General features: G+C 53.9%; 1 protein-coding gene across 1 annotated transcript in view; it reads right to left on the reverse strand.

Annotated features, from left to right (window-relative positions):
• Positions 1 to 23124, reverse strand: part of PHC2 (polyhomeotic homolog 2) — a 63850-nt gene extending 40726 nt beyond the window's left edge. Inside the window, exons 1-4 of the mRNA XM_077837352.1 lie at positions 22993 to 23124; positions 5904 to 6062; positions 4831 to 4908; positions 3619 to 3783 (exon numbers count right to left, since the gene is read on the reverse strand). Coding sequence (XP_077693478.1) covers positions 3619 to 3783; positions 4831 to 4908; positions 5904 to 6062; positions 22993 to 23124 — 534 coding nt within the window. The remainder of the gene's footprint in view (positions 1 to 3618; positions 3784 to 4830; positions 4909 to 5903; positions 6063 to 22992) is intronic.
• Between the last annotated feature and the right edge of the window lie 4128 nt (positions 23125 to 27252).

A 27252-nucleotide genomic window follows, 5' to 3' on the forward strand; every position in this document is an offset into this window, starting at 1 on the left:
GGCTGCTTCCGAGGCGCAGCACAGTTTGCGGTGTCAGGACAGGCAGGAAACCTACCTTAGCACCGCTGCTGACTGGGAGCCGCCCGAGGTAAGCCCACACCCCAATTCCCTGCCTCAGCCCTGAGCACCCCCCCAAACCCTGAGCTCCATCCTGCACCCCAAACCCCTCATCCCCGGCCCCATTCAAGAGCCTGTACTCCCATCCCAGAGCCCTGACCCCCCTCCTGCACCCCAACCCCAGCACTGAGCCCCCCAAACCCAGAGCCCCCTCCTGCACCCCAAAACCCTCACCCCCAGCCCCACCTCAGAACCTGTATCCCCAGCCCAGAGCCCCCTCCCACACCCTGAACCCCTCATTCCCTGCCCCACCCCACAGCCCATACCCCCGCACTCCAACCCTCTGCCCCAGCCCTGAGCCCCTCCCACACCCAAACCCCTCATCCCCAGCTCCATTGGGTCGCGGGCATCAACAGTTTTCTTCAACTGGGTCACCAGAAAAAAAGTTTGAAAACCACTGGCCTAGTGGCCCGACTCTTGGGGAGTGCCCCGACTGTGATGTGTGCATGTCCCTGACTCTGGGGCTGTGACCCTGACTATGTGTGTGACCAGCTGTGTGTGGGGGTGCCCAGAGGACACTGGGGGGATGCACAGGGGACATTGGTGGCGGGGGGGAGGGGTATACAGGGGACAATGGTGGCAGGGGGAAGGGGGGCAACCTGGCCCCAGGGAATATTTTTTCTTCACGGCTGACTGGCTCTGGGAGGAGGCATCAAGCCATGGCCTCAGCCAATGATGGCTGCTGACATCAATAACCAATCGGAAGTGCCCCTGACAGACCCACTGTGAGCCGGGGAGCCAGCAAGCAGCCTGATCCACCACTACTGCAGCCTGGATAGTGCCTCTTAACCTGGGGCTTTGACCAGCAGCACCCCCCAGACTGCGCCCTCACCCACCTTGGAATCAGCACTCGCTTGTGCCCCCTCCCCTGTGCGCAGGTAGCAGGGCAGCTGTGAGCACTGCAGGGCCAGCAGGGGGCGCCCTACCTTGCCAGGTGACTGATTTCTGCAAATCATGCGCCCCTGGGGGCCCAGCCCTGACACAAAGGCGTCTTGCATCCAGGCTGAACAGGTGGAGCTGAGAGTCCTGCCTCCCTTCCCCCCCGAGCGTGAAATCCTGGGACGCTGCTGCCGGGATTTGAACTGAGCTTCCCAAGAGACTAGAGATTAAATTTGTCACCTGCTTCCCAGCCTCCTCCCTGTGGGCTGCCTGGGGGTAGACCCGGAGCATTCTAAGCCAGGACCCTCTAGCATGGAAGATCCAGGAGTAGCTTCACTGCCTCGCAACAGCAATAGGCTCTTATCCTCTTGTGTGGCCCAGCCATTGAGGGGAAACGTTCTAATAACGGATGACTGCGGTCCCTGAAAACCCCTTCCTGCCTGAGCCCAGCAGGCCCGGAGGAATGGCCTGGTGCCCTCCCAGCTCCAGCCTGGGGACTGTGGCACAATCCAGGCTCAGCCCCAGGCTCCCCACAGACCCAAGCAGAAAGGGCAGAGGCCAGAAAGCAGAGCTCCCCTCCCAGGCATCTGTGCAAAGTGCCCAGCCCTGGGCACCACCCCCACCCCGCTAGACCCGCAGGCATCCTGGTTCCCCTGTGCCTACCCAAGCGGGGGTGCCACAGGGCAACAGCAGCTCCTGCTGGGGTATCAGGGAGGCCCGGGAGGGGCTCTGGAGCCAACGCTGGGGGCCCCTCCCCTCTGCATTTGGCCCCTGCTCACTTCCAGCTGGAGCCCAAAAGGGAGGAAACACAGAGAGTCTCAGGTATAAACACTGTGCAGGGGAGGCACAAGCAAGGCCAGGCCACCGAGGGCCTGGAACAGGGCCACGCAGCCAAACTATGGCACAAACGCAGGGGGGACCAGGGCTCCCCAAGCACTGCTGCTAAAGACACTCCTGGGCCCAGGGCAGCTGCTAGAGGAGAAAGGGCTGCGAGGAAAGGGAGCAGGGGGCTGGGAGAGGGGCTGTGAGGGGCAAACCAAGGAACAGTAGGGGGCTGCACCACCAGCTCGACAGAGCCTGTTGAGTACCCAGGCCGGAAACCCGCGCTGCTGGCTGCTTGGGCATAGGGTGAAGCCAGCTGACGTGCAGGGAACTGGGAGAGCAGGGGGCTGCATGTTGGGATTGAGGGGTATTGGCAGAGCTCGGGGAGAAGCCTGTCCTATGCCTTGTGCTAGCCAGAGTTTCAGCCTCATTCATTCATTTCCATGAGCACCGAGTTCCACACTTTCTGTAGCTAAGAGGCCCCAGAGGCTTTTCCTTCATTTTCCCCCGATCCCCGCAGCTCAGGCAGGCAGACAGACCTGCAGATGTGGGTAGAGGCACAGACAGACAGACTCACTCCCACCTGACTAACTGCCATGGGTGGGGCGGGGAGGCGGAAGATTCAAAAAAGAACTAGAAAAGTTCCTGGAGGCTAGGTCCATCAATGGCTATTAGCCAGGATGGGCAGGGAGGGTGTCCCTAACCTCTGTTTGCCAGAAGCTGGAAATGGGCGATGGGATGGATCACTTGATGATTACCTGTTCCGTTCATTCCCACCTGGCATTGGCCACTGTTGGAAGACAGAATACTGGGCTAGATGGACCTACAGTCTGACCCTGTATGGCTGTTCTTAAGTGCTGAGGAATTCCATGGGGCTGGCCGGTTTCCCTGCTTTCCCCAGCACACGTCCAGCCCCACAGCGCATCCGGACGGGAGTGAGTTCCCTCGACAGCCATAGGGCTGGCTGCTCACCAGCCATCCTGCTTCTCCAGCAGCACAGCACCATGGGGGAAGCATGAGTGTTAGGGGCCTGACAGGGGACAGCGGCAGAGCAAGGGGACCCCAGAGGCATGAGACACACAGGCTGCCTAGGCAGGGCTCAGGGCTGGCGAGGGGTGGGGATGAGCCATACGACCTCCGAGCCCTCAGCCCTGTGCCAGCCTGTCACCAGGGTGGCCATGGAGCTCTGATGTGCCAGCATGTGCAAGTTGCAGTGGGGGAGGTTTAGGTTGGATATTAGGAAAAAAATTTTCACTAGGAGGGTGGTGAAACACTGGAATGCGTTACCTAGGGAGGTGGTAGAATCTCCTTCCTTAGAAGTTTTTAAGATCAGGCTTGACAAAGCCCTGGCTGGGATGATTTAGTTGGGGATTGGTCCTGCTTCGAGCAGGGGGTTGGACTAGATGACCTCCTGAGGTCCCTTCCAACCCTGGTATTCTATGATTCTATGTGGGGCTAGGACCAGAGCAGGTGGCTCTTCTAAGGGTCACTGCTGCCCTCTGGTGGAGAGAGTTGGAACTGCTCACAGGTGTGAATTTGCATGTACCTCACCACTGCCCTCTGCTGGAAGCAGTCCAAGCTGCACATGGGTATGGGGCAGGGGTGCTATTCCAGCCCCAGGGATCTGGCACTTCCAGCGCCATGGCAGGCCCATGACCGATGATCTTTGGGGGGGGGGGGGAGCGAGGGGGAGTTTACACTAAGGCCCCCCACCCTCACTAGCGTCTCTTTAAAAGCAGCAGGGGAGGGAGGGAGGGCAGGTGGTGCCTGCATGTGGCACGTTCTGCGCCTGCCTCTTACCATCTGGGCCCGGAGGTACATCTGGGCCTGGCTGGCCGTCAGGGCGGGGGAGGTGGCATTCCCCAGGAGCACAGCCTGCTGGGCGATGCCTGAGGCGGCTGCAGAGTTCACGCTCTGAGCTCGGTTGATCAGCTGGGCGGCGGCAGGGGACGTGGCCAGGTTTATCTGGGGAGAGAGAAGGAGCCGTGGGATGGGGCATGCTGCCATTCAGACCCACTGCGGGCTCAGAGCCGCTCCCCTCCCACAGGGATCCCCCTGCCTTTGCAAGTGCCCTCCCGAGAGCCAAGGAGGATGAAGGCTGTGTCGTGGGGGAGGGGAGTCCCATAGCCTCTGGCCAGGAGAGGAGGGGGCAGCTGCAGTCAGGCTCCCTGTGTCCAGATGCCAGCCCAGGAGGGAGGGGGTGGAGATGGGTGCTGTGAAGTATGCTCAGCTCCTACAGGGGCTGAGTCTCTCTTCCTCCCCCAATGCCCGTCTGCCAGAGGGCTTGGCCCTGTGCCCCTCACCGTCTCACTGAACAGCTGCACAGCCCGCCCCACCCCCGGGAATTCCCAGGCCAGCCCTGCCCAGCGCCCTGCAGCACAGTGCACAGCACAGTGAGTCCTGGGGGGTGCCCCCTGGTGGCTGGACTCAAGAGCTCTAGGGCCCTGCTCCCAGGGCTGCTGGGAGGAGCTGTCCTGGAGCTCCAGCAGCATGGCACGTGGGGGTGTGTGTGTGTGTGTTAATACCTGCATAGGTGCCAGTTCTGTGGGTGCTATGGGGCTGGAGCACCCACAGGAAAAAATCAGTGGGTGCTCTGCACCCACCTGCAGCCATACTCTCCTCCTCCCCCGCCCCACCTCCTTCTCCACCTCCTCCCCTGAGTGCGCCGCATTCCCGCTCCTCAACCTACCTCCCAGTGCTTCCCCCCGGCCTCCATCAAACAGCTGTTTGGCGGCCTATTGGGAGGGAGGGGGAGGAGCAGGATTTGGTGAAGGGGTCAGAATGGGGGCGGGGCAGGGACGGAGTCAGGGTGGAGCCAAGCACCCACCGACGGAAGCAGAAGTTGGCGCCTATGAATACATGGACAGTATCTGCTCCGGGCAGCTCCTGGCATCACTGCCCAGGAAGAGCTGGAGCAGCCAATGGTCCCACCAGGGGTTACTCAGCCCGCTGGGCCCAGTGCTGGGGGCAGCCACACAGAGCAGAGGGGCACTGCCCTGGGGTTGGACTTACCGTGGGCTGCTGGGATGGCGTCTGTGAAGGGGCATTGCTGCCGGAGGAGCCACCCTGCCTGTTAGCAGCCAGACTCGCCTGGAAGAGAGAGCAAAAGGCAGGTCATCCCCACCCCGGAGCCCAGCCCAGGTGGGGGGCCCTGCACCAACAGCCCCCTGGTCCCTCCTGGCCCTTCAATATGGCGCCTGGGGTTCACAGAGCTCTTCCCTGGAAACGTTTGCTCTAAAGTTTCCCTGCAAACCCCAGCCCCATTAAAACCCGTCCACACCTAATTCCTGAATGAAATTAGAACAAACCCTGTCATTCAGCAGAGTTCATTCTGGCCGCGACCCCGTACGCGTGGTGCCCCCTGGCATCAGCTGCGCAGCCAGACACAGGCTCACACCCCGCTGGGCAGGACTCGTGCCCAGAGCCAGACACTTGTCCCCCATTCCCATGGCTGGCATCACACCCAGGTGGCTGCAGGGGCTCGGCTGCTCCTCTTCACCCAGCTGCACTGGGGCACAAACAGAGCCAGCGTTCAAAACACTCCTCTGGGTCCCCAACTCGGGGTAGGTAGCGCAGATCTCTGCCTATCAGCAGCACCGGAGAGGTCAGTGGGACCTGTTCCCAACTCCTCCCCTCCAGCTGCCTCTCGCCCACGGGGCAACAGCCCAGTGACTCACCCTGAAGGGCACAGAGCTTGCAGGTGGCTGAGTGGCCCAGCCCCGATGCCCAGGGGCTCCTCCTCGCCTGACAGAGGGTCCTGGTGCCCCACCTGTGGGATGGCCCTTGGGAATCCATGGGTGGTACCCAGATACCATGGTGACGGGCAGGTGAGAAGGAGGGTGCGTGGGGACGGCCGATGGCTGAGCGTGGGGCAGACAGATTCGGCACGTAGAGGAGGGCTCCAAGTCCCTGTCCCGTGCCCGTCACCGCAGAACGACTAGCAGGGCCCCGAGCCCAGGTCAGCCTGGAGCCCGCAGGATGGGGGCGATGTAAACCGCCGGAAGGGAGACTCCGGCAGGGAGCAGGGAGAGGCTCCCGACCCCTGCAGCCGCGCCCCACGGTGCTTGCAACCCGCCCCCCCGTACCTGCTGCACGGCCGCCAGGCTCTGGAGCTGGGCGCTGCTGAGCTGCTGCTGCTGCAGGGCGGCCGTCTGCAGCATGAGGTGCTGCTGCTGTGCGGCGTACATCTGCTGCAGGTACTGTGCCGCCGTGCTGGGCTGCCGGTGCAGGGCCTGCTGGATCACCTGGCAAGAGAGGCGGCGGAGCGGGGCCCTCAGCGAAGGGCCCGGCACAGCCCCGGTGCCCGGCCCCTCCAGCCAGGGCTGCGTTCTGCTCTGAGAGCAGAGGAGAGGGAGGCCCCTGGGCCGCGTGGAAAACAAGGAGCGGTCTCTGGAGCTTTGCTGAGGGGCGGCCAGAGAGACCAGGGAGCGTTACTCTGCTTGGGGCCACGATGCGGAGGGCTCCCCCATCCATCACTGCCTGGGGCCTGCCCACCTCGCTCAGACCCCTTCCCCCGCCCCCGGGCGATCCATCACCCCACACAAAGCAGGCTGACAGCTCCTCTCTGGCCAGCCTGTCTGGCATCTGACCCAGGCCTGGAGGCCAGCTCGGGGAATGCAGGGAACTTATGGTGAATGATGGGGCTTTGGCCAAGTGGTTTCAGCCAGGGGAGTCCTGGAACAGGAGGCATCTGGGAGTGGACTGGCCGATGGCCCTGCACCAGAGCATTTACACACCATGCTTCACCTACACAGTGGACCAGCCCCAGCAAAGCCACAGAGACCCCCAGGCTTAGAGCTAAGTAGTGGGTGCTTCTCTCTGCAGCCCTGATCCCCGCAGCATCTGAGTGCCCGAGTGCCTGGCTGGATCCAGTCTTGGTTGCGGTTCTCGAGCACTCTCAGCCCAGTCACAGGCTCCGGGTCCCGACATGACCTGCCAAGAGCCTTCTGCGAGGCACAAGTCCTTTCATCTCCAGGTCCTTTCAGTGGGAACTGAGCACTCAGCACTGCACAGGATCGGGCCCTGCGTGTACAAACACACTTTCCAACAGAAGAGCTGAAGCTGGGGTCCTCCCAACCGGCCTGCCAAGGCCTGGGTTCTAGTGCCCAGGCAGCACTGTCCAGCAGCAGCTCTCAAATGGGTTTACAGAGCAGTCAGTGACAGGACCCACACCACGCTCCTGGGGAAGCTGAGAAGCCACCGTCCAAGGCCAGAGGCTGCGCTGGGAATGGAATTCCAGGCTCCCGAGTCCCACGCCAGTGCTTTATACACAGAGTTCAGGGGGCCGGGTTAACCCTGCCCCAGCTAAAGACACCCACAAATCACCAAGCAGAGCAGCTGCTGAGCGGCTATGAGCAGCACCAAATCCTGGCCTCAGGGCCAGCAGGGATGGGGGCTGGGACTGCTCCAGCTTTGTTTTGTGCACTGCACCTTTAAATATCTAGGAGCCCAAAAGCAGGAGGGGGAACTGCCATTCTGTGGGGCAGGGCTACTGTAGCATGTTCCAGAGGAGATACCCACACTGTACTCTCTCCCTGACACTTTACCTTTTCTTGTCTTGATTTCCCTTAATCCAAGTCAGTCACAGTGAAAGGCTGACTTTGATCTTAGTGAACGGAAAACACAGCAAGGCGTGTGCAGTACCCGAGTCTGCAGACGGATCCCCAGCTGTGCCCATCAACATATCTCCACTGACTAGGCTGATTTACACCAGCTACAGATCAGGCCCAGAAGCTCTGAGAGAGATGTCAAGCTTTCCTCTTTCATTTCAATGAGGTGCTAAAGGTGACTTGCAAAGAGAAAAATAAAGAGTTTGTGCCCTTTGTTGCATCTGAACAGGGAAGTAAAGAATGCCTGGAAAGGTTTGCTCTTTTTAAAAGACATTTTTCTGGTTGTCTTCTTGTCAGAAATCCAGCTCGGATGATCTCTGTTCCTGGGAGCTATATGGAGGACAGAACTAGTTGCATTATGAAATCACACATATCATGAGAGTGACACTTGGTTCCCGCAGACAGGAAGAGCTGTCAAATCCAGTCCCTGGGGTTGGTCTGCATTTAACTCACATACCTAACAAATCCTTGGCAGAAAAGCAGTCTTTGTTAAAGAGCCAACATCCCAGCTCCTTTGATTAAGGACTGAACTAACTTCCACCCTACTGCCCTGAGCTTTCCAAGGTGTCCTCCAGCCAAGCTTTCGCAGCCCTGATCTACCCGCTAGGGTTAATAAAGCCATAAAAAGAACCATCCAGACCTTGCATCAGAGAGAAGGAAAAAGGCCCAAACCTGCCTGTGTCTTTGTAGCTCACCTCAGACTCTGAGGCTTAGTGGCAAATGACATGGCCACATTAACTCTTTCACTGCTGGTCATCTGATCACAAATATCTACCGATCGTAGGTTAGTCTCTAAGGTGCCACTAGTACTCCTTTTCTTTTATTGTAGGTAGTTATCTGGCCCCACCACTGTAGGTCTGCACTCCAGATTAAATATATTTCTCCTCCCACCCCCCTGGCAGACAGGGCAGGGCTGTTATTACCATTGTACAGGGAGGGAACTGAGGCCCAGAGAGTCTAAGTGACTTTCCCACGGTCACAGAGAGCGTCTGTGGCCGAGCAGGGACTTGGCCCTAGGGCTCTCCAGCCATGTGTTCACATCTTAATAACTGGTCCTCTCTAGCCCACCTGGGATCCGGGGTGGAGTCAGCCCTTCTTCATCTCCACTGTGACCTCTGGCCTGAATGGAGTGGTAACAGTCAGTTCCATGTTAGACCCTAATATATTGACCATACAGTCCTGCCATCATGGGCATAAACCCACCCAGCATTTATTAATATCTATGAGACACCTGTAACCAAATGACCCTCAAGCGCTTTGCAGACATTCATAAACAATACCTTAAACAACATGCTGGGACAGGTCAGAATGCTCACCCCCTTTTTACAGGTGTGAAAACTGAGGCACAAAGAGGGGACATCCCCAAAGCCACAAACCAAGAGCAAGGGATAGAACCCAGCTCCCCTCTCTAACCAAACAGGCTTTGAAGTTGAGAGCAGAAGTCACTGGCTTGGGGGTGAAAATCCTGATGAGAACATTGTAGTGCTCCAAACAAGGCTCCAAGAGACAGAAAAAACAGATGTAAGAAAACACTGGGCAAATCGTTGCTCCCCTCTGCACCTCAACAACAGAGCAAGGGCAGTACCAGGCGAACTTCAGCACACCTCCACTGCCCCCCTGCTGCCATGGGCCATCCTGAGCCGCACCTCCAGCTGCACCATGGCAGCAGGTGTCAGATGCACCCAGACCCCATGGCACAGTGATCCTGGATCGCCCCTCTCACTTGCACGACTGCTCCGGAGAGATCCCAGAGCATCCCAGCTGCCATGGGCCAGGCCGAGCTGGACCGCTGAGCAACGATCAGACTCCATTTCATCCCTCACCCCTTCGCATAGAGATTCACTGCCCCTTCTATGCAACACAGCAAAGTTCATCCAGTGGCTAAAATAAAGGGTTTATCAATATGCGCCGAGCCAGCCCCCTCATCCCCTCCCCCACTGCAGCCTCCCTGGCATACCCCTCCCCCACAGCCCATTCAAAACACTGCTGAACTCATCCCCAGGCCCCCTGCCCATTGTTCAGACCATGTCACCGCCTCTCTAGATCCCACTGCACACCGTGTCAAAGTCCATCATCCCCGCAGCCCTTTGCGGCTCTGCTCCCCAACTCACCCACCTTGAGCTACTTCTGCCTACCCTGGGACACTAGCCTGGGCAGCCCCCTGTCTCCTCAGGGCAGCAGGCCCTCCCTGAACTCATCTGTGCGCCCAATGCCCTCTCCTCTTTCCACCCCTCCCAGTCTAGGGCCTTTAATGGGGATCAGCCAACGGAGGGGCAGAGCAGACTTGACAGAACCCCCAAAGACACAGAAACATGGATGGGGGTATCTGCAAATCACACGCTCCTCCATTGTGTCTGGCCCATGGCACCCATGGCATGTTGCTCGTTCTCTGTGGCCAGTGCGTCCACGGTGGGTATAGACCACTGCTGTGCCAACCCCAGGGGGTCTGCCCCTCCCCCGCCCGGGGCAGATGGCCACACAAGGAGCAAGGCTCAGGGACCTCGGTGGTAAGCATGTGTGCGCGCCCAGCCTCTGGGCACTGCCCCTCAGCCAGGCCTCAGTGCACACAGGGCCATGCACGCATGTCTCTCTCCTCAGGGGGCTGATTCCCAAAGGCTGCTGTTCCTCCCCCAGGCCCCATGGAGGCTGGGGACCGGCTGGCAGGAGGGGGGGGAGCTCGTTCTTGTGTGACTTGCATGGGGGTGCAGAGGGTTCAGGGGGCCAGTAGTACCAGTCCCCCAATGTCAGGTTCCAGAATCAGGTCCCTGACTTTGCTGAGGCCCCAAATCAGAAAGAAAAGCTCCTTCCATGCAACCCCACCCAAATACCCCCTCCCATACTCCCCCCAACTCCTTCCCTCACCCAAGTACTCCCCCACATCCTTCCCCAACCCCTCACCCACCCAAGTACTCCCCCACATCCTTCCCCAACCCCTCACCCGCCCAAATACCCCCTCCCATACTCCCCCCAGCTTCTTCCCTCACCCAAATACTCCCCCGCATCCTTCCCTCACCCGCCCAAATACCCCCTCCCATACTCCCCCCGCATCCTTCCCTCACCCGCCCAAATACCCCCTCCCATACTCCCCCCAACTCCTTCCCTCACCCGCCCAAATACCCCCTCCCATACTCCCCCCAACTCCTTCCCTCACCCGCCCAAATACCCCCTCCCATACTCCCCCCAACTCCTTCCCTCACCCAAGTACTCCCCCACATCCTTCCCCAACCCCTCACCCACCCAAATACCCCCTCCCATACTCCCCCCAACTCCTTCCCTCACCCAAATACTCCCCCGCATCCTTCCCCAACTCCTTCCCTCACCCGCCCAAATACCCCCTCCCATACTCCCCCCAACTCCTTCCCTCACCCAAATACTCCCTCCCATACTCCCCCCAACTCCTTCCCTCACCCAAATACTCCCCCACATCCTTCCCCAACTCCTTCCCTCACCCAAATACCCCCTCCCATACTCCCCCCAACTCCTTCCCTCACCCGCCCAAATACCCCCTCCCATACTCCCCCCAACTCCTTCCCTCACCCGCCCAAATACCCCCTCCCAGCTCCTTCCACCCCCAAAAAACCTCTCCCCCCCAGCTCTTTCCACCTCCGCCTCCCCAATATCCCCGCGGCCCCCGCCACCCAGCCCCGCGCACACCCCCCAGCATCCCGGCCGCACGCCCACGCCCAGCACCGCGCACTTACTTCGCTTCTGGCTGCGCCGACAAGCCGCCGGGTCCGGCCCCAGGGCTGGGCGCGCTGCCGGGTCCCGCGGGCGCCGCAGCAGCTGCCGGCCGCTCCCCGCGCCGGAGCGAGCTCCCGGCAGCGCCCGGCCCCGGCCCCAGCCCCGGCCAACAACAAAAGCGCCGCTCCGCCCGGCCGGCCCGCCTGATTGGCTGCGGGAGGCCCCAGGGAGCCCGCCGGGCGCTCCCCGCGCTGCTCCGGCCGGCGTGCGGGACAAAGAGCTGCCCCGACCCCGCCGGCTCCGGGTCGGCCGCCTCCCCCGGGGCAGAGCGTGGCCCGGCGCTGCTGCGGCGGAGCAGGGCGTGAAATGAGCGAGACTGCGGAGCCGGCCAGCGGCTGCAGCCCCGGGGCCAGCGACAGGCCGCCTGCGAGCCCCAAGCAGCCCCTGGCCCAGCCTGGGGCCTGCCCTCCCCCAGCTACGCTCCTGGAGCTGGCCGGCTGTTTTCAAGCCCTGGAGTTGGAGGCGATCCAAGGGGTCAGCCGGTCCCTTCCCAAGCCCTGCGGTGGTGCAGGGCTCTGTGTCCCTTGTTTTGTCACCTTACTGGCTTCCCGCACAGCAGCACCGGGAGGCAGCCTGGCCGACTCTGTACGCGGGTACCTTTTTCAGTTCGGGGGTGCGTGTGCGATTTGTACCAATCTGGCTGTACTGGTGCAACCCCTGGCAAGAAGCTCTCATGGTGTAAGCAGTGGTATGCCCCTATCATTACATCCACGCTGTAGGCTGGTGTTGCTTGAACTATACTGATATAGTTAAAGCTGTACAACTTTCTAGTGTGGACACACACCCCCTCAGAAATCTCAGCCTCATGGGAGCTTTCCTGAGATGAACATTTCCCTTCCCTCAGTTTCATCCCATCCCACTACTTACCATTACAGAGCAATTCTGCCGTAAACACCCCAGGCCCTCTAGTGCTGCAGTTGTGAGCCAGGGCTGTTTGGATCATTTGTGTACAATTAGTGTAAGACTTTCCCTAGGGAAGAAATTTTTACTCCCAAATACCTCCCTGAGCACTTCCTCCATGCAGATGACACCTTGTACCCCTGTACCACAGTCAGTGTGGAGCTTTGTGCAACTTCTCTTTGTGACCAACTGCTTCACAGGCGGCCTTTAAATGTCTGGCTCCAGGAGTGAGCTGATAAAGATATGTTACATTCTGTTCTGTGTAGCCCTTATCCTTCTAGATCTGCATCTCCTCTTTGCTTGCCACCCTTTGCTGTTCTAGAACCCAGTCCTACAAGGTGCCACAAGTGAGCTGTAGCTCACGAAAGCTCATGCTCAAATAAATTGGTTAGTCTCTAAGGTGCCACAAGTCCTCCTGTTCTTTTTGCAGATACAGACCAACACGGCTGCTACTCTGAAACCTACAAGGTGCTTGTAATGCTTTAACACCAGGCATTATTTTTGTTTCCATAACCTGTGGGCAGCAGCTCTGAAATTAAGAAAAGATTCAGTCAGAGACAGACTAAGGCAGAGTGAACATTACTGTCCCATACACTCAGCTGTTAAAGAGAATTGCACCACAAGGAACAATAAGCATGTCTCCAAGATCTACTTGCTCATTCAGTGATTTAGACACAACTTGTAGGGCTGTGTAACAGTGCCGCCTGGTGACTTTAAATAATATTACAGTGCTGAGCTTCCCTTGGTCATGTGAGATTTGAAGCTACTCAGCACTTTGCAGAACTGGGGCTCCTGAGTGAAAGGGAAGGAGACAGCAGAAGAGAGGAAAGAAAAGGAGAGTTGGCAGCACCTATTCTGTGCCAGGGCACAGTGTGAGGTGGGCCAAGGATGGGCAGACTTGGGAATGCCCATCCCCCAATCTGTTATGGGGGGGTCCCCCACGGAGGAACTAGGAAGCGCTCTTGTACATGCATTCTCTCTGTTGCACAACTGGGTTTATTTTTGTTACGCTACTTTTAGTCTCCCTAACAAGCTGTTAATGAGCTGCCAATTACTTATGTCTATCAGGAGTTCAAGTGACTGCCAAGTCAAAACCTTGTGAGGAATGAGAAGCACCAGAACTTAATCCCAAAGGGACAGAGGCCTGGCTTCTCCCAGCACCAGTTTAGTGCTGTAGCACATCACAGAGCGAAGGGAGGATGGGGGGGTCCTTACATTTTATTATATAATAATGATTTTCACTTCTACAGAAGCCTAGCATTCAAGAACAACCCTACAATAACAAAACCATATGCACATCACACTGCTCATGAGCAACACTACACTAACACAGCAGCGGGCGCACAACACAGTGGACAGGCAGTGTGTTTCAGTCCCACGCGTTATTTTGCACACAAGCAGCTGTGGGACACAATGATCTGAGGAATGTCAGGAGCTGGCTCTCTCCTGGAGCTGGGTTCCCCTGGGGTGCAGCAGAGGTTACATTTCCAAATGACCGGCAGTCTCAGGACCAGGATTAATTCGGGGGGGGGGGGGGGGGCAGGGGAGGGGAGGGAGGGAAGGCCAGCACAGCCAGGGGTCTCTCTCCGCAGAGGGGAACCATTCAGAAGTCACACCCTGAGGGTTACAGGGTGGCTCAGCAAGGGCGAAAAACTCATCCTGGTGATTTCTCCTGCATGAGGAAATACAGGGTGACTGAGTCCCTTCCCCTGCTGGTCATATCCCCCCTCTCTCTTCACACATCTCCTTCATTCACATTCCCCCTCTCCCTGCCCAGCCCCCATTATTACAGCTGCTCCAAAACCAGGGGAAACAAGATTGGGGGAACTCTCCTGGTTTCAAAGTGGTTCCCATTGGGCCCATTTCCAGAACCAGTTCTCACCAATGTTTCTAACAGAATTGTTCTTGAAGTTTTTCACTTGCATTTCCCCCCCAGGAAGCCAGGGTTTTGGCCAGTGACAAATGGCAAAAGAGTTTCTGATAAAAAAAATATGGTGGGAAATGTTCAGGAAAATGAGAAATGTCGATAGAGGTCAATTTCTCCAGATGTGTTTGATTTTTCAGTAAGGCCAAAAACAGCTCTTAGTGTGAAACGTTCCTGAGTCTGACCATCCTCTTGCGGCTCAGCCACTCAGGGCTAGTCTTACTCACAGAACGTCTGCTAAGGCAGGTCCACACAATGGACACTGCCCTGGCCATCAAGCTGGGCTGGGATGTGATCGCTGACTCAGTGTAGACCTGGCCTTCGGGTGTTGGAATTGGGTTAATGAAACCAGTGTAACTTTGTGGGAGAACAGTGTATCGCTGTAAGCCTGGTGTATATCAGTTTAATTTGCCCTCTCTGGGCTTTTCTGCATGAGAAAGTTGGCCCAGTCTCACCTAAGGTGTGAAATCACTTTAGTTAAGATGGTGCAAACCCTGGTGTGGGCACTCCTATGTCAATTTCGGGGGGGGGGGGGTTTCCGTTCAGTCATTCTGGAAGAGGTCTAAGGCACAAAATTTGTATCATTGTAACTCACCCCAGAATGGCTGCAGCAGTACAGCCCTCCCTAATGGGGAGGCAGTGAACTTTCATTTCTGTCCTGTTCTACGCCACTCTATTCTCTACAGCAGGGGTCAGCAACCTATGGTACGCATGCCAAAGGCAGCTCGGGAGATGATTTTGAGTGGCACTCACACTGCCCAGGTCCTGGCCACTGGTCCTGGGGCCTCTGCTGCCATCCTGGGGTTCCAGCTGCCGGCCTGGCGCTCAGCAGCCGCCCCCAGCTGTGGCCCACTGGCCCCAGCCTGGGGGAGTGAGGGGTGCAGACAGGGGCAAGAGGGGGCGCAGCTCAGCACCCCCACCTTAAAAATTGTTCCAGCGCCACTGTACTGGGATATTTTTAAGTCCCGATTTGCCGCTTACATCACTATCACGCCACGTGGAAGACGTGCATGGCGATTTTTTTCCCCCACTGTAAGTTAAGGGGTACATTTGACAAAACGTCAGCTCCTAAGAAAGCAAAGTTAGATGTCCATTCATTTCAGCCTTCTTGGACAGACACATCTGGATTTATTCAGAAGGAGGACCATGCTGTTTGTGCTTTCTGTTGTGAAAGTGTTGTTTGTCGCACATCAAGTGTTTGACGACATTTTCAGACGAAGCACGAGAAAACCTTTCTTGACAAAGCAGACAAGACTGAATCGATCAAAAAGGCAGTAGCAGGATATGAGAAGCAAAGCAGTGTTTTTAAATGCTTAAGTGTAAGTAAAAATCAAGCCACAGAAGGAAGTTACAAGATTGCACAGGTTTCAGAGTAGCAGCCGTGTTAGTCTGTATCCGCAAAAAGAAAAGGAGGACTTGTGGCACCTTAGAGACTAACCAATTTATTTGAGCATAAGCTTTCGTGAGCTACAGCTCACTTCAAGATTGCACAGTGCATTGCAAAAAATGGAAAGCCGTATACAGATGGGGAATATATAAAAGAAGTTTTTCTCAGCAGTTTGGAGGTTTTGTTCAATGATTTGCCAAATAAAGATGCATATCTAGAATAAAAGAACTGCCTGTCTCTGCCAGAACAGTTGAGAGACGCATAAGCGAAATGGCAGAAAACATTAACAAAAAGCAGACGACTGCATTAAAAGACACAGCAGTGTTTAGCGTTGCAGTTGAGGAGAGCGTGGTTATAAACAACGTTCCAAGTTTGGCAGTTGTTGCACGATATTGTGCTTCCGATGAAATCCAAGAGAAACTTTGTTGTCTAAAACCACTGCATGGCACAACAAAGGGAGAAAATATAGCGGAAACTTTTGTAAACCATTTTGAAGAACAAGGAGTTGACATCAGAAAAATATTTTGTGTGACAACAGATGGTGCTCCTGCCACGGTCGGAAAACAGAAGGGATTTGTCAAGTTACTTGAAGATCAAATTGGCTGCCTGACAGGCAAATTTCACTGTATCGTCCATCAAGAAAACCTGTGTGCTACAATTTCTAATTCAGAGCTTAATAATGTGATGACTACAGTGGGGCAAATTGTGAATATCCTTGTTGCTCGACTTGCTTTGACTCACAGACAGTTTCAAGCACTGCTAGGAGAGATGGACAGTGCTTATAATGACATTCCACTTCACAGCAACATTTGGTAGCTAAGTCGTGGCAAGGTTTTGGAGCGCTTTGTAAACTGTTTTGATGCAATCAAGGCCTTTTTGTCGGAAAAAGGACAAAACTACCCCAAACTGGATGATGACAAGTGGCTGTGTAAGCTCATGTTTCTAACGGACATCACCCTTACCTAAACAAACTCAACCTCCGTCTCCAGGGTTCAGGGCAAATGGTTCTGGATCTTTATGAAACCCGGAAGGCATTTGTTGTAAAACTAGCAGTTTTTTCTCGGGATATTCAAACTTCAACTTTCTGCTACTTCCAGTACGTAAAAGAGCTATCGACACGTTGCACTGTCGGTGTCAATGAGATTGGAATGTACATGCAAGAACTGGAATCAGAATTTTCTGACAGATTTCAAGATTTCCGGCGATTTGGCCCAATGCTTTCTTTTCTAATTAAACCTGAAAAGTTCAATGAAAGCAACTTGGATTTGTCTCTATTTCAGTGGATGGGTGTTGAAGATTTCAAAATGCAGCTCATTCAGTTAAAAAGCTCAGAATTGTGGGCATCAAAGTTTGGAGATCTGTGGAGTGCACTTAAAGCTACTGAGAGAGATCATGGGGCCTCTATTCTGACCTGCTGGACGTCCCTGCCAGTGAAATTTAATTGTTTGAAGAAAATTACGTTTGAAATGCTTTCAGCATTTGGATCCACATACCTGTGTGAACAGGTATTTTCGCACATGAAATCTGTCCTCTGTCCCTCTCAGAGCCGGTTAACAACTGATCACTCACAAGCTTGTGTGCAGCTTAAAGTATCCAAATATGTGCCAGACATTGGAAACCTCAACAAGGAAAAGCAAGGGCAAGGATCACACTAAACTGATAAGATCTGCATTTTAATTTAATTTTAAATGAAGCTTCTTAAACATTTTAAAAACCTTATTTACTTTACATACAACAATAGTTTAATTATATATTATAGAGAGAGACCTTCTAAAAACGTTAAAATGTATTACTGGCATGTGAAACCTTAAATTAGCGTGAATAAATGAAGACTTGGCACACAACTTCTGAAAGGTTGCTGACCCCTGGACTCAATAGGTTCTTTTCTCGCCCTCATCACCGTAGTATCTGAGCCCCAGCCAGTTATGCACTGAGCCAAGTGACTAACATCTGACATGTGAGGTTCGTTGTCTATCTCCTCTCCCAAGGAGAGAATTGTTTGTGCAGTGGAGAGGTTTGTTTTGGTCGGGTTTTGTTTACACATCCAGGCTGCTCAGTGATTGTATCAGTGAAGGCAGGATGGAGCAGCACCTGGCACCTGGACTGGGAGGTTTGGGATGGTCCTAGGTCCCCATGGGAGATAGTTCCCCAGTCTGGCGCTGGCCCTGAGGAAGCCCTGTTGAGGGCAGACCAACTCACCCATATTGGAGCAGATCCTCAAAGAATCAATTTTGAAGCACTTTGAGGAGAGGAAAGTGATCAGGAACAGCCAGCATGGATTCACCAAGGGCAAGTCATGCCTGACTAACCTAATTGCCTCCTATGATGAGACAACTGGGTCTGTGGATGAGGGGAAAGCAGTGGATGTGTTATTCCTTGACTTTAGCAAAGCTTTTGATATGGTCTCCCACAGTATTCTCGCCAGCAAGTTAAAGAAGTATGGGCTGGATGAATGGACTATAAGGTGGATAGAAAGCTGGCTAGATCATCAGGCTCAATGGGTAGTGATCAATGACTCCATGTCTAGTTGGCAGCTGGTATCAAGCAGAGTGTCCTGGGGCTGGTTTTGTTCAATATCTTCATTAATGATCTGGAGGATGGCGTGGATTGCACCCTCAGAAAGTTTGCAGATGACACTAAACTGGGAGGAGAGGTAGATACGCTGGAGATAGGATAGGGATAGTATACAGAGGGATAGGATACAGAGGGCCCTAGACAAATTAGAGGATTGGGCCAAAAGAAATCTGATGAGGTTCAACAAGGACAAGTGCAGAGTCCTGCACTTAGGCCGGAAGAATCCCATGCACCGCTACAGACTAGGGACCAAATGGCTAGGCAGCAGTTCTGCAGAAAAGGACCTAGGGATTATAGTGGACGAGAAGCTGGATATGAGTCAACAGTGTGCCCTTGTTGCCAAGAAGGCTAATAGCATTTTGGACTGTATAAGAAGGAGCATTGCCAACAGATCGAGGGATGTGATCATTCCCCTCTATTCGGCATTGGTGAGGCCACATCCGCAATACTGTGTCCAGTTTCGGACCCTACACTGCATGAAGGATGTGGAAAAATTGGAAAGCGTCCAGCGGAGGGCAACAAAAATGATTAGGGGGCTGGAGCACATGATTTATGAGGAGAGGTTGAGGGAACTGGGATTGTTTAGTCTGCAGAAGAGAAGAATGAGGGGGGATTTGATAGCTGCTTTCAACTACCTGAAAGGGGGTTCCAAAGAGGATGGATCTAGACTGTTCTCAGTGGTAGCAGATGACAGAACAAAGAGCAATGGTCTCAAGTTGAAGTGGGGGAGGTTTAGGTTGGATATTAGGAAAAACGTTTTCACTAGGAGGGTGGTGAAGCACTGGAATGTGTTACCTAGGGAGGTGGTGGAATCTCCTTCCTTTGAAGTTTTTAATATCAGGCTTGACAAAGCCCTGGCTGGGATGATTTAGTTGGGGATTGGTTCTGCTTTGAGCAGGGGGTTGGACTAGATGACCTCCTGAGGTTCCTTCTAACCCTGATATTCTATGATTCTATGATTGTAGAGCGTTCCATAGGACCTGTGGAGCAGTTATCGCCCACGGTCTTCATCCCGCAATGTGAGGCTCTTGCTGAGCACCTTGAAGATACAGACTGAGACCTTGGACTTGACTCTGCTCTGTGGGAAGGCAGCATAGAGAGTAGGAGATGGACTGATTGGCTGATGTGCTCAAGGTTGCTGAGTAGACAGGCTGTACTAGCTGGAGTTTCTCAAGTGCTGAAGGCTTGGTGCCTAGGTCTATCACTGCATAGATCCAGCTGGAAGGTGGTGAAGGTATGAATAACAAGAGCCAAGTCTTCACCTGCTAGCATGGGACAGTGTCTCAGCCAACTGGAGATGGGAGAAAGCGTCATCCACAGACACTGCTATGGAAGAGCTCAGAATCAGCGAGGAAGGCAGGAGCTTCCTGAACCAGCCCTGAACTGGCCAGTTGTGGGTGTGAACGTGCCACGAGAGGCAAACCCCTCCGCCTAGAGCATCACCGCTGCCACCTTGGGTTCAGGTACAAAGGTGCTTGTCCCAGGATAGCTAGTCCTATGGGGGAGGGGAATAAGCTAGACTGGTCTAAGGCACCTTTATACAGTATAAGCGGATCCCCACAAGGATGGGGGCTGGAAGCGGTATAACTAAGGCTATGATTTAGTCAGGGGTATGTTTAGTAAAAGTCATGGACCGGTCATGGGCAATAACTAAAAAGTCATGGCACGTGACCTGTCCATGACTTTTACTAAAAATACCCGTGACTAAATCTTAGGTGCTGGGGGCGCTCCTGCGGACGCTACTGCTCTGTGCGGGGGGGCGCTCTGGAGCCCTGCCACTGCCGCTGGGGGCGGGGCAGCCTGGGGCACCGCTGTTGCTCCTGGACAGCGCCTGGGACCAGCTGCCTGGGGCCACCAGAGCAGCAGCCAGTGCGGCTGTCCCGAGGGCCACCCCAGCTCCTCGGGCAGCCCTGGGGCCAGCTGCACCAGCCGCTGCAGAAGTCACAGAGGTCCTGGAAAGTCATGGAATCCCTGACTTCATGACCTCTGTGAAAGACTCGGAGCCTTAGGTATATCAGTAAAAACTCACACCGCAAACTGACGGCAGAACTGTGTGTAGAGCAGGCTAAACTACACCAGAATATGTGTCCACCCCGGGGCTGGTGCTGTTCAACCACATCAGTTTAAATCAAGAACTGATTTAGGTTAAAACCAGTGCAACTTTCCCAAGTAAACAAGGCCCATGCTTTGCAGGGGAACTAAAGGCACAGACCCAGCTTCCAACCACTCTGGCTGTGTCCACACAGGGATCTGCCCCCGTCTGACCAACCTGCTGCCAGGCTGTGTATGGACAAGGCCAAAGGCAAAGACTGTCGCTTTGAGGGGTAAATCCAGGATAATTTTCTGCAGCTGCAAATCTCTGAGCCCCCAAGAAGCCCAACAGCCACAGAAGACCCAGCCCAGGCCATTCCTCAGGCCCACTCCGTGGTGCCAGACGGCTCGGACCCGCAGCACCATGGGGAGGTGCTCAGTGACAGGAAGCCTGTGAAAGGACCAGGCTCAGGGATAAGGCAGGGGAACGGGGGGAGCAGAGGGTTGCATCTCCCCTCGAGCACAGGACAAATGCCCTACCCCCTGTCCCCCAGGCAACCCTTCAGCCCTGGCTGCGCAGTGACCACTCCCCAGGTTGGGCTGGGGTGTTTCTGGAGCTCCCAGCATTTCCTGCCAGCACCCAGTGCCAGCTCCCCACCCCTTCCTGAGGAGAGGGGGGATATTGCACCCCTCTCCTGCTGCCTCCCCCTCACTCCCCATCTGCACCCCCTGCCACCTGCTCCACAAAATTTCTCTTGGGAAATGGCGTAATGTTCTAAAATCTTTTGAAGTTCAGGAAGGCCGTTCACACTGGGTAGGGGTATCGGGGCCGTGGTTGTGAAAGCTCACTGCCTCCCTCAAGGTACATCTGGACAGATTCTCTATTCCAGTAGGAACTGGGGCAAATAGCCCCAGGGACGTAGAATCATCGAAGATTCGGATTGGAAGAGACCTCAGGAGGTCATCTAGTCCAAACCCCTGCTCAAAGCAGGACCAACCCCAACTAAATCATCCCAGCCAGGGCTTTGTCAAGCCGGGCCTTAAAAACCTCTTAAGGAAGGAGATTCCACCACCTCCCTAGGGAACCCATTCCAGTGTTTCACCACCCTCCTAGTGAAATAGTTTTTCCTAATATCCAACCTAGACCTCCCCCACTGCAACTTGAGACCATTACTCCTTGTTCTGTCATCTGCCACCACTGAGAACAGCCGAGCTCCATCCTCTTTGGAACCCCCTTTCAGGTAGTTGAAGGCTGCTGTTAAATCCGCCTGCCCATCCCACCGCACTCTTCTCTTCGGCAGACTAAACAAGCCCAGTTCCCTCAGCCTCTCCTCGTAAGTCATGTGCCCCAGCCCCCTGATCCTTTTCGTTGCCCTCCGCTGGACTCTCTCCAATTTGTCCACATCCTTTCTGTAGTGGGGGGCCTAAAACTGGATGCAATACTCCAGATGTGGCCTCACCAGCGCCAAATAGAGGGGAATAATCACGTCCCTCGATCTGCTGGCAATGCTCCTACTAATACAGCCCAATATGCCATTAGCCTTCTTGGCAACAAGAGCACACTATTGACTCATATCCAGCTTCTCATCCACTATAATCCCCAGGTCCTTTTCTGCCAAACTGCCGCTTAGCCAGTTGGTCCCCAGCCTGTAGCAGTGCATGGCATTCTTCTGTCCTAAGTGCAGGACTCTGCACTTGTCCTTGTTGAACCTCATCAGCTTTCTTTTGGCCCAATCCTTCAATTTGTCTAGGTCACTCTGGACCCTTTCTCTACCTTTCTCATGGTCAGAGGCCTGGAGTACAGTAGAGGGCGCTGCTTGACCACAGCCCCTACAACCTGACGGGGTGCTGGCGAGGGGGCTGCTGTATGCAGCTGGTCAAAGGGGCCTGGCCCTGCTCTGGCTGCAAAACCGGGGAATCCCAGAATGTCTGAAGCTGTGGGGGGAAGCAGCGGGGACTGGGAGCCCAGTAACCATGAGAGCTGACTGGGTGCTGATTGTCCCCTGACTGGGGATGGCTCCCTAGGCAAGCAGGGAGAAATTCCAAGTGCACCGGAAGGAAAGAGACCCCAGGGCTTGTGAGTGGAAAAGTCCCACTGGCTCTCACAGAAAAGCTGTCCCTGGATGCCCCAGCCACGGAGCCTAGCGGAGGGAGCCACTTGCTGACAAACATACAGAATCGCAGAATCATTTCTATAGCTCCTGCTAGGTTCAGGCCTATTGCTCTGCAGGACTTTTCTAAGGGGTCAAGGCCCCATCAGAAATGAAAGCACCAGGATGGGGTAAAGCCTCTGGATGAATAGAACCGACTGCCCAGCCAACCCCATGTTCTCATGCAATGCCTGTGGGGAGGGTGCAAGTGTCCCTCATCTCACCCAGAAGGAGGCGCCGAAGGGCTGGGGTGTATAGAGCCTCACTGGTACCAACGGATCACGGATACATGTGATACAGAGCTTGTCCGGTCAGCGCTGGGATCTCAGTGCACAGAGCTCGTCCCATCAGCGCCGGGCCTCATGGGTCTGAGTGTGCAGAGCTTGACCTGTCAGCGCTGCAGCTCTGGGTTCTCAGTGTGCTGAGCTCGTCTGTCAGCACTGTGCCTCAGGGGTCGCAGTGAGCAGAGCTCGTCCCGTCAGCACCAGGGCTCCGGGGTCTCAGTGTCCCGAGCTCGTCCGTTAGCACTGTGCCTCAGGGGTCGCAGTGAGCAGAGCTCGTCCCGTCAGCACCAGGGCTCCAGGGTCTCAGTGTGCCGAGCTCGTCCGTTAGCACTGTGCCTCAGGGGTCGCAGTGAGCAGAGCTCGTCCCGTCAGCACCAGGGCTCCGGGGTCTCAGTGTCCTGAGCAGGATCTCTAAGAGGATGTGAATGGGGAGCATGGGGGTTGCCTGGTATTTTCTCCCATCCCAGCCACCCAAGAGTGACACTCAGCTCTAGGGCACCCCGGATCCTGCCCAGTCCTTGGCACGTCTGTAGTAGCAGAGCCTGGATCCCACCCACACCCTGCAGCTCCTTACCTGGACAGTCTGGCGGTCTGGGATCCCGCTGTACACGGAGATCTGGGCCCCCGGCTGGCGCCCGCTGCTGCTGCTGCTGCTGCTGGCGGTGCTGCTGGAGGGAGGTGGGACCTGCAGCTGCTCATTCTCCATGGTAACGGTCCTGGGCACCGACGGGGGCAGGAAGAAGGAAATACTAAGGCTGAGGTGGTGGGAAAGGGGATTCTGGTCAGGTTAGAGCTGGAAGGAGACAAAAGTAGGCAGTCAGGCTTGGGGCAGTCCCAACCCCTCATACCCCAGCTGGGGCACTGACCCCTCTTACTGGCCCACAGCTGATGAGATGCTGCAGCCATGGGGAACTCTGGGGCCACATTCTCTGCTGCATACAGCATCAGGAGCCAGGTACGGCCTATCTCTGGATGCAGGTAAGAACAGACTTAGGGCTGCTCTAAACTGTGCCAGCTGGCTGCAGTCCCCAAGGAACCAGCCTGTTCCAGGCAGTCTCTTTCCCTGCCCCTTCCTTCCCTCAACACATCCCCAGCCCCCTGACGCACACACGGGGCTGCTGTAAGGAAGGTGCAGGTAGGAGCTGATTCTGCTGGCTCTTTGCTGGCTAGGGACCCGAGGATCTCAAAGCACTTTGCAAAGAGGAATGAATCCAGTCTCACCAGCTCTCTGGGGTGTGCTGTGAGGATAATTTTCCCCTTTAAACAGAGGGGAAAACTAAGGCACATCGATTCCAAGGCTAGAGGGACCACTGTGACCACCTAGTCTGACATCCTGCACAGCACCGGCCAGAGACCTGCCCCACAATTATTCCTAGAGCAGAGCTTTGAGAAAACAGCCAGTCGTAATTTAAAAATAACCAGTGATGGAGAATCTACCACAATCCTTGCTATATTGGTCCAATGGTTAATTACTCTCATTGTTAAAATTGTACCTTTTTTCTATTCTGAATTTGTCCTGCTTTAACTCCCAGCCATTGGGTTGTGTTAGACCTTCCTCTGCTAGACTGAAGAGCCCGTTATTAAGTATTTGTTCCCCATGTAGATACTTATAGATTATGATCAATTTAACCTTAACCTTCTCTTTGTTAAGCTAAATAGATTGAGCTCCTTGAGTCTACCACGATAAGGCAGGTTTTCTAATACTTCAGTTATTCTTGTGGCTCTTCTCTGAATACCCTCCAATGTATCAGTGTCCTTCTTGAATTGTGGGCACTAGAAGTGGACACAGGATTCCAGCAGACCGTACCAGTGCCAAATAGAGAGATCTGCTCCTATTAGAGATTTCCCGGTTTATGCAACCCAGGATCACACTGGGAGCTAATGTTCAGCTGATTATCCACCTCCCCCTCTCCAAGCTTTTTCAGAGTCATAGCTTCCCAGGATAGAGTCCCCCATCTTGTAAGTATGGTCTACATTCATTGTTCCGAGTTGAATACATTTACATTTAGCCATATTAAAATGCATGTTGTTTCCTTGCACTCAATTTACCAAGGGATCCAGGCTGCTCCGAATCAGTGACCTGTCCTCTTCATTATTTACCACTCAACCAATTTTTGTGTCATCTTCAAACTTTATCAGTGATGATTTTACCTTTTCTTCTAAGTCATTGATAAAAATGTGAAATAGCGCAGGGCCAAGAACCAATCCCTGAGGGACCCCACTGGAAACACACCCACTCAATGATGATTCCAGGTTACAGTTACATTTTGAGACCTGTCAGTTTTTAATCCATTTAATGTGTGCCATGTTAATTTGATATCATTCTTGTTTAATCAAAATGTTGTGCCGTACCAAGTCAAACACCTTACAGAAGTCTATTACTTCTACACAATGACCTTTATCAACCACACTCATCATCTCATCAAAAAAAGAGATCAAGTTAGCTTGACAGAATCTATTTTCCACAAACCCAGGTTAATTTGCATTAATTACATTATCCTCCTTTAATTCTTTATTAATTGAGTCCTGCATCGGCCACTCCATTATCCAGTCTGGGATTGATGTCAGGCTGACAATTTCTTGTTCATCCCATTTACCCTTTTTAAAAGTTGGCACAACATTAGCTTTCTTCCAGTTTTCTGGAACTTCCTCAGTGTTCCAAGACTTATTGAAAAGCAACATTAACAGTCCAGCAAGCTCCTCTGCCAGCTCTTTTAAAACTTTTGGATGCAAGCTATCTGGACCTGGTGATTTAAAAATGTCTAACTTGAGTAGCTTCTGTTTAACATCCTCCAGAGATACTAGTGGAATAGAAAGAGTGCTATCATCACCATATGTTGAGACTATGTCATCTGTTTTTCCCCAAATACAGAACAGAAACATTTATGAACACTTCTGCCTTTTCTGCATTATTATTGATAACTATACCATTTCCGTATAGCAATGGACCAATACCATTGTCAGGATCCTTTTTGTTCCTAATATATTTTAAAAACTCCTTCTTATTGTCCTTAACTCTGCAGGCCGTAGAATTCGCCTTGCGTCCCTTTGCTTCCCTTATCAATTTTCTACAGTCCTAACTTCTGATTTATATTCATTACTATCAATTTCCCCTTCATGGCATTTTTATATTTTTATTTTTATTTGTTGCAGCTGCCTTCACTTCTCCTCTACTCCAGGCTGTTTTTTTTAACCAGTATGGCCTTGATTGTGGCTTTTGGGGCATCTTGTAAGGTGTTCTTAAAAGATTCCCAGTTATCATTCACATTTTGTCGATTCAATTCTTATTCCTAGCTGAACTGGCTCATAGTTTTCAGCTTTGTGAAATTGGCCTTATTAAGGCACCAAGTATATATATTATTGGTCAGGTCTTTATTCTGCTTACATATTATGAATGTGACCAAGTCATGATGATTTATACTTAAGCTACCATTTATTTTTAGTTCCCAAGGGTTGCACAGCATATTAGCAGGAATAGAACTGTGCTGTCTTGTTACCCAGTCATGTGCCTTTACCACAATCCCATCCTTCTGTAAATGCTTGTGTAACCATGCTAACACAATCTGGCTCTTTGTCACCCTTTAAGTGGCTGCTTCATGAGGCTGCTACGGACTTTGACCAGCTTAGTTTGTCCCCTTAACTCAGGCAATAGAGGGTCACTCCTCTAGATGCAGAGAGGACTGGCGTTCAATCCCTGCAGGCAGCCCAGCCAGGAGTGCTGTTCCCAGTGGCTTTCGTGAAGGGACGCCTGTGGAAGTTTAGCTTGGCTGGCTGGAAGGCACTGCAGGTGCCTCCTGGTGGGAGTATCCTGGGCATAGGGTAGGTTCATTAGCAGTCCTGAGGTCCCAGCCCTGGGCCTTATGCTACTGTTGGCTACACCAGTGGAGGTTCAATTACCTGCAGAGGAGTTCCTGTGAAGGGACACGCACATAGCAGGGCCCAGAAGCCAGCCAGGCAGCACTCTCGCCCAGGCCTGCCCTGAATGAACCCGCCCTGGAGTCTGTGTTTCATCCGCCCGCTGGAAGGACATCTCTGACCCTGGCCTGACTTTTGTTTATGGAACCTGGCCTTGTGAGTCCTCTAACTCTGGCCTGGCAACTCCTGTCCCTGGTGGGCAGACCTCAGACTAGCTGCGACCGCCTACGCCCCAGTCCCTTACGCTGACTCTCATCTTAAGAGATTTCTGGACTGGAGAGTCACTTGGTATGAAATTGTGCATTGAGTCCTTCCCATCTCTGTCTATTTTATGTACACAAAGACAGATAGCACTCCGGCCTGTGTGCACCACACAAGCCATGTACTTAAATGTCCCTGCAGCCAGAAAGAATCTGGGTCCATATGATACCAAGGAGTGGGAGCATTGAGATCTCATGGTCAGGTTGCCAGGTCCACCCCTTTAAAATGTTTAAAGTGTTGCCCCTGATGTGCCCAGAGAGTAGTGAAGGGCGGGGGCTGGGCTACTGACATTTAGGGGGTTGATGCAGAGACTTCAGCCACGGCATCTCCAGCGTTGCCAACCCCAAGCATCCCGAAATCAGGAATCAGGCCCTCTAAAATCTGCAGATTGGTTTAACAATCATGAGATTTTTAAAAATAGTAGATCTGGGTTCTCTTTGCTTTCTGATTCTGGAGTCTTGAGGGTTCACATTTTCCAGCTTTTCTCCACAACCGTGAGGTCTAGATAGCCACCTTATAACCAGAAGGGAATCTGGGGGTATCACCTAATCCCAGGTGCTTGGGGTTCCAGCAAAGCACCAACTATCACGAGACTCCCAATACAATTGGGAAGGTTTGCACCATTGCCTTCCAGTGCCGAGAGATGAATCCAGCTGGA

This window comes from Eretmochelys imbricata, chromosome 18 (assembly GCF_965152235.1).
Source record: "Eretmochelys imbricata isolate rEreImb1 chromosome 18, rEreImb1.hap1, whole genome shotgun sequence".
Taxonomy (NCBI): Eukaryota; Metazoa; Chordata; order Testudines; family Cheloniidae; genus Eretmochelys; species Eretmochelys imbricata.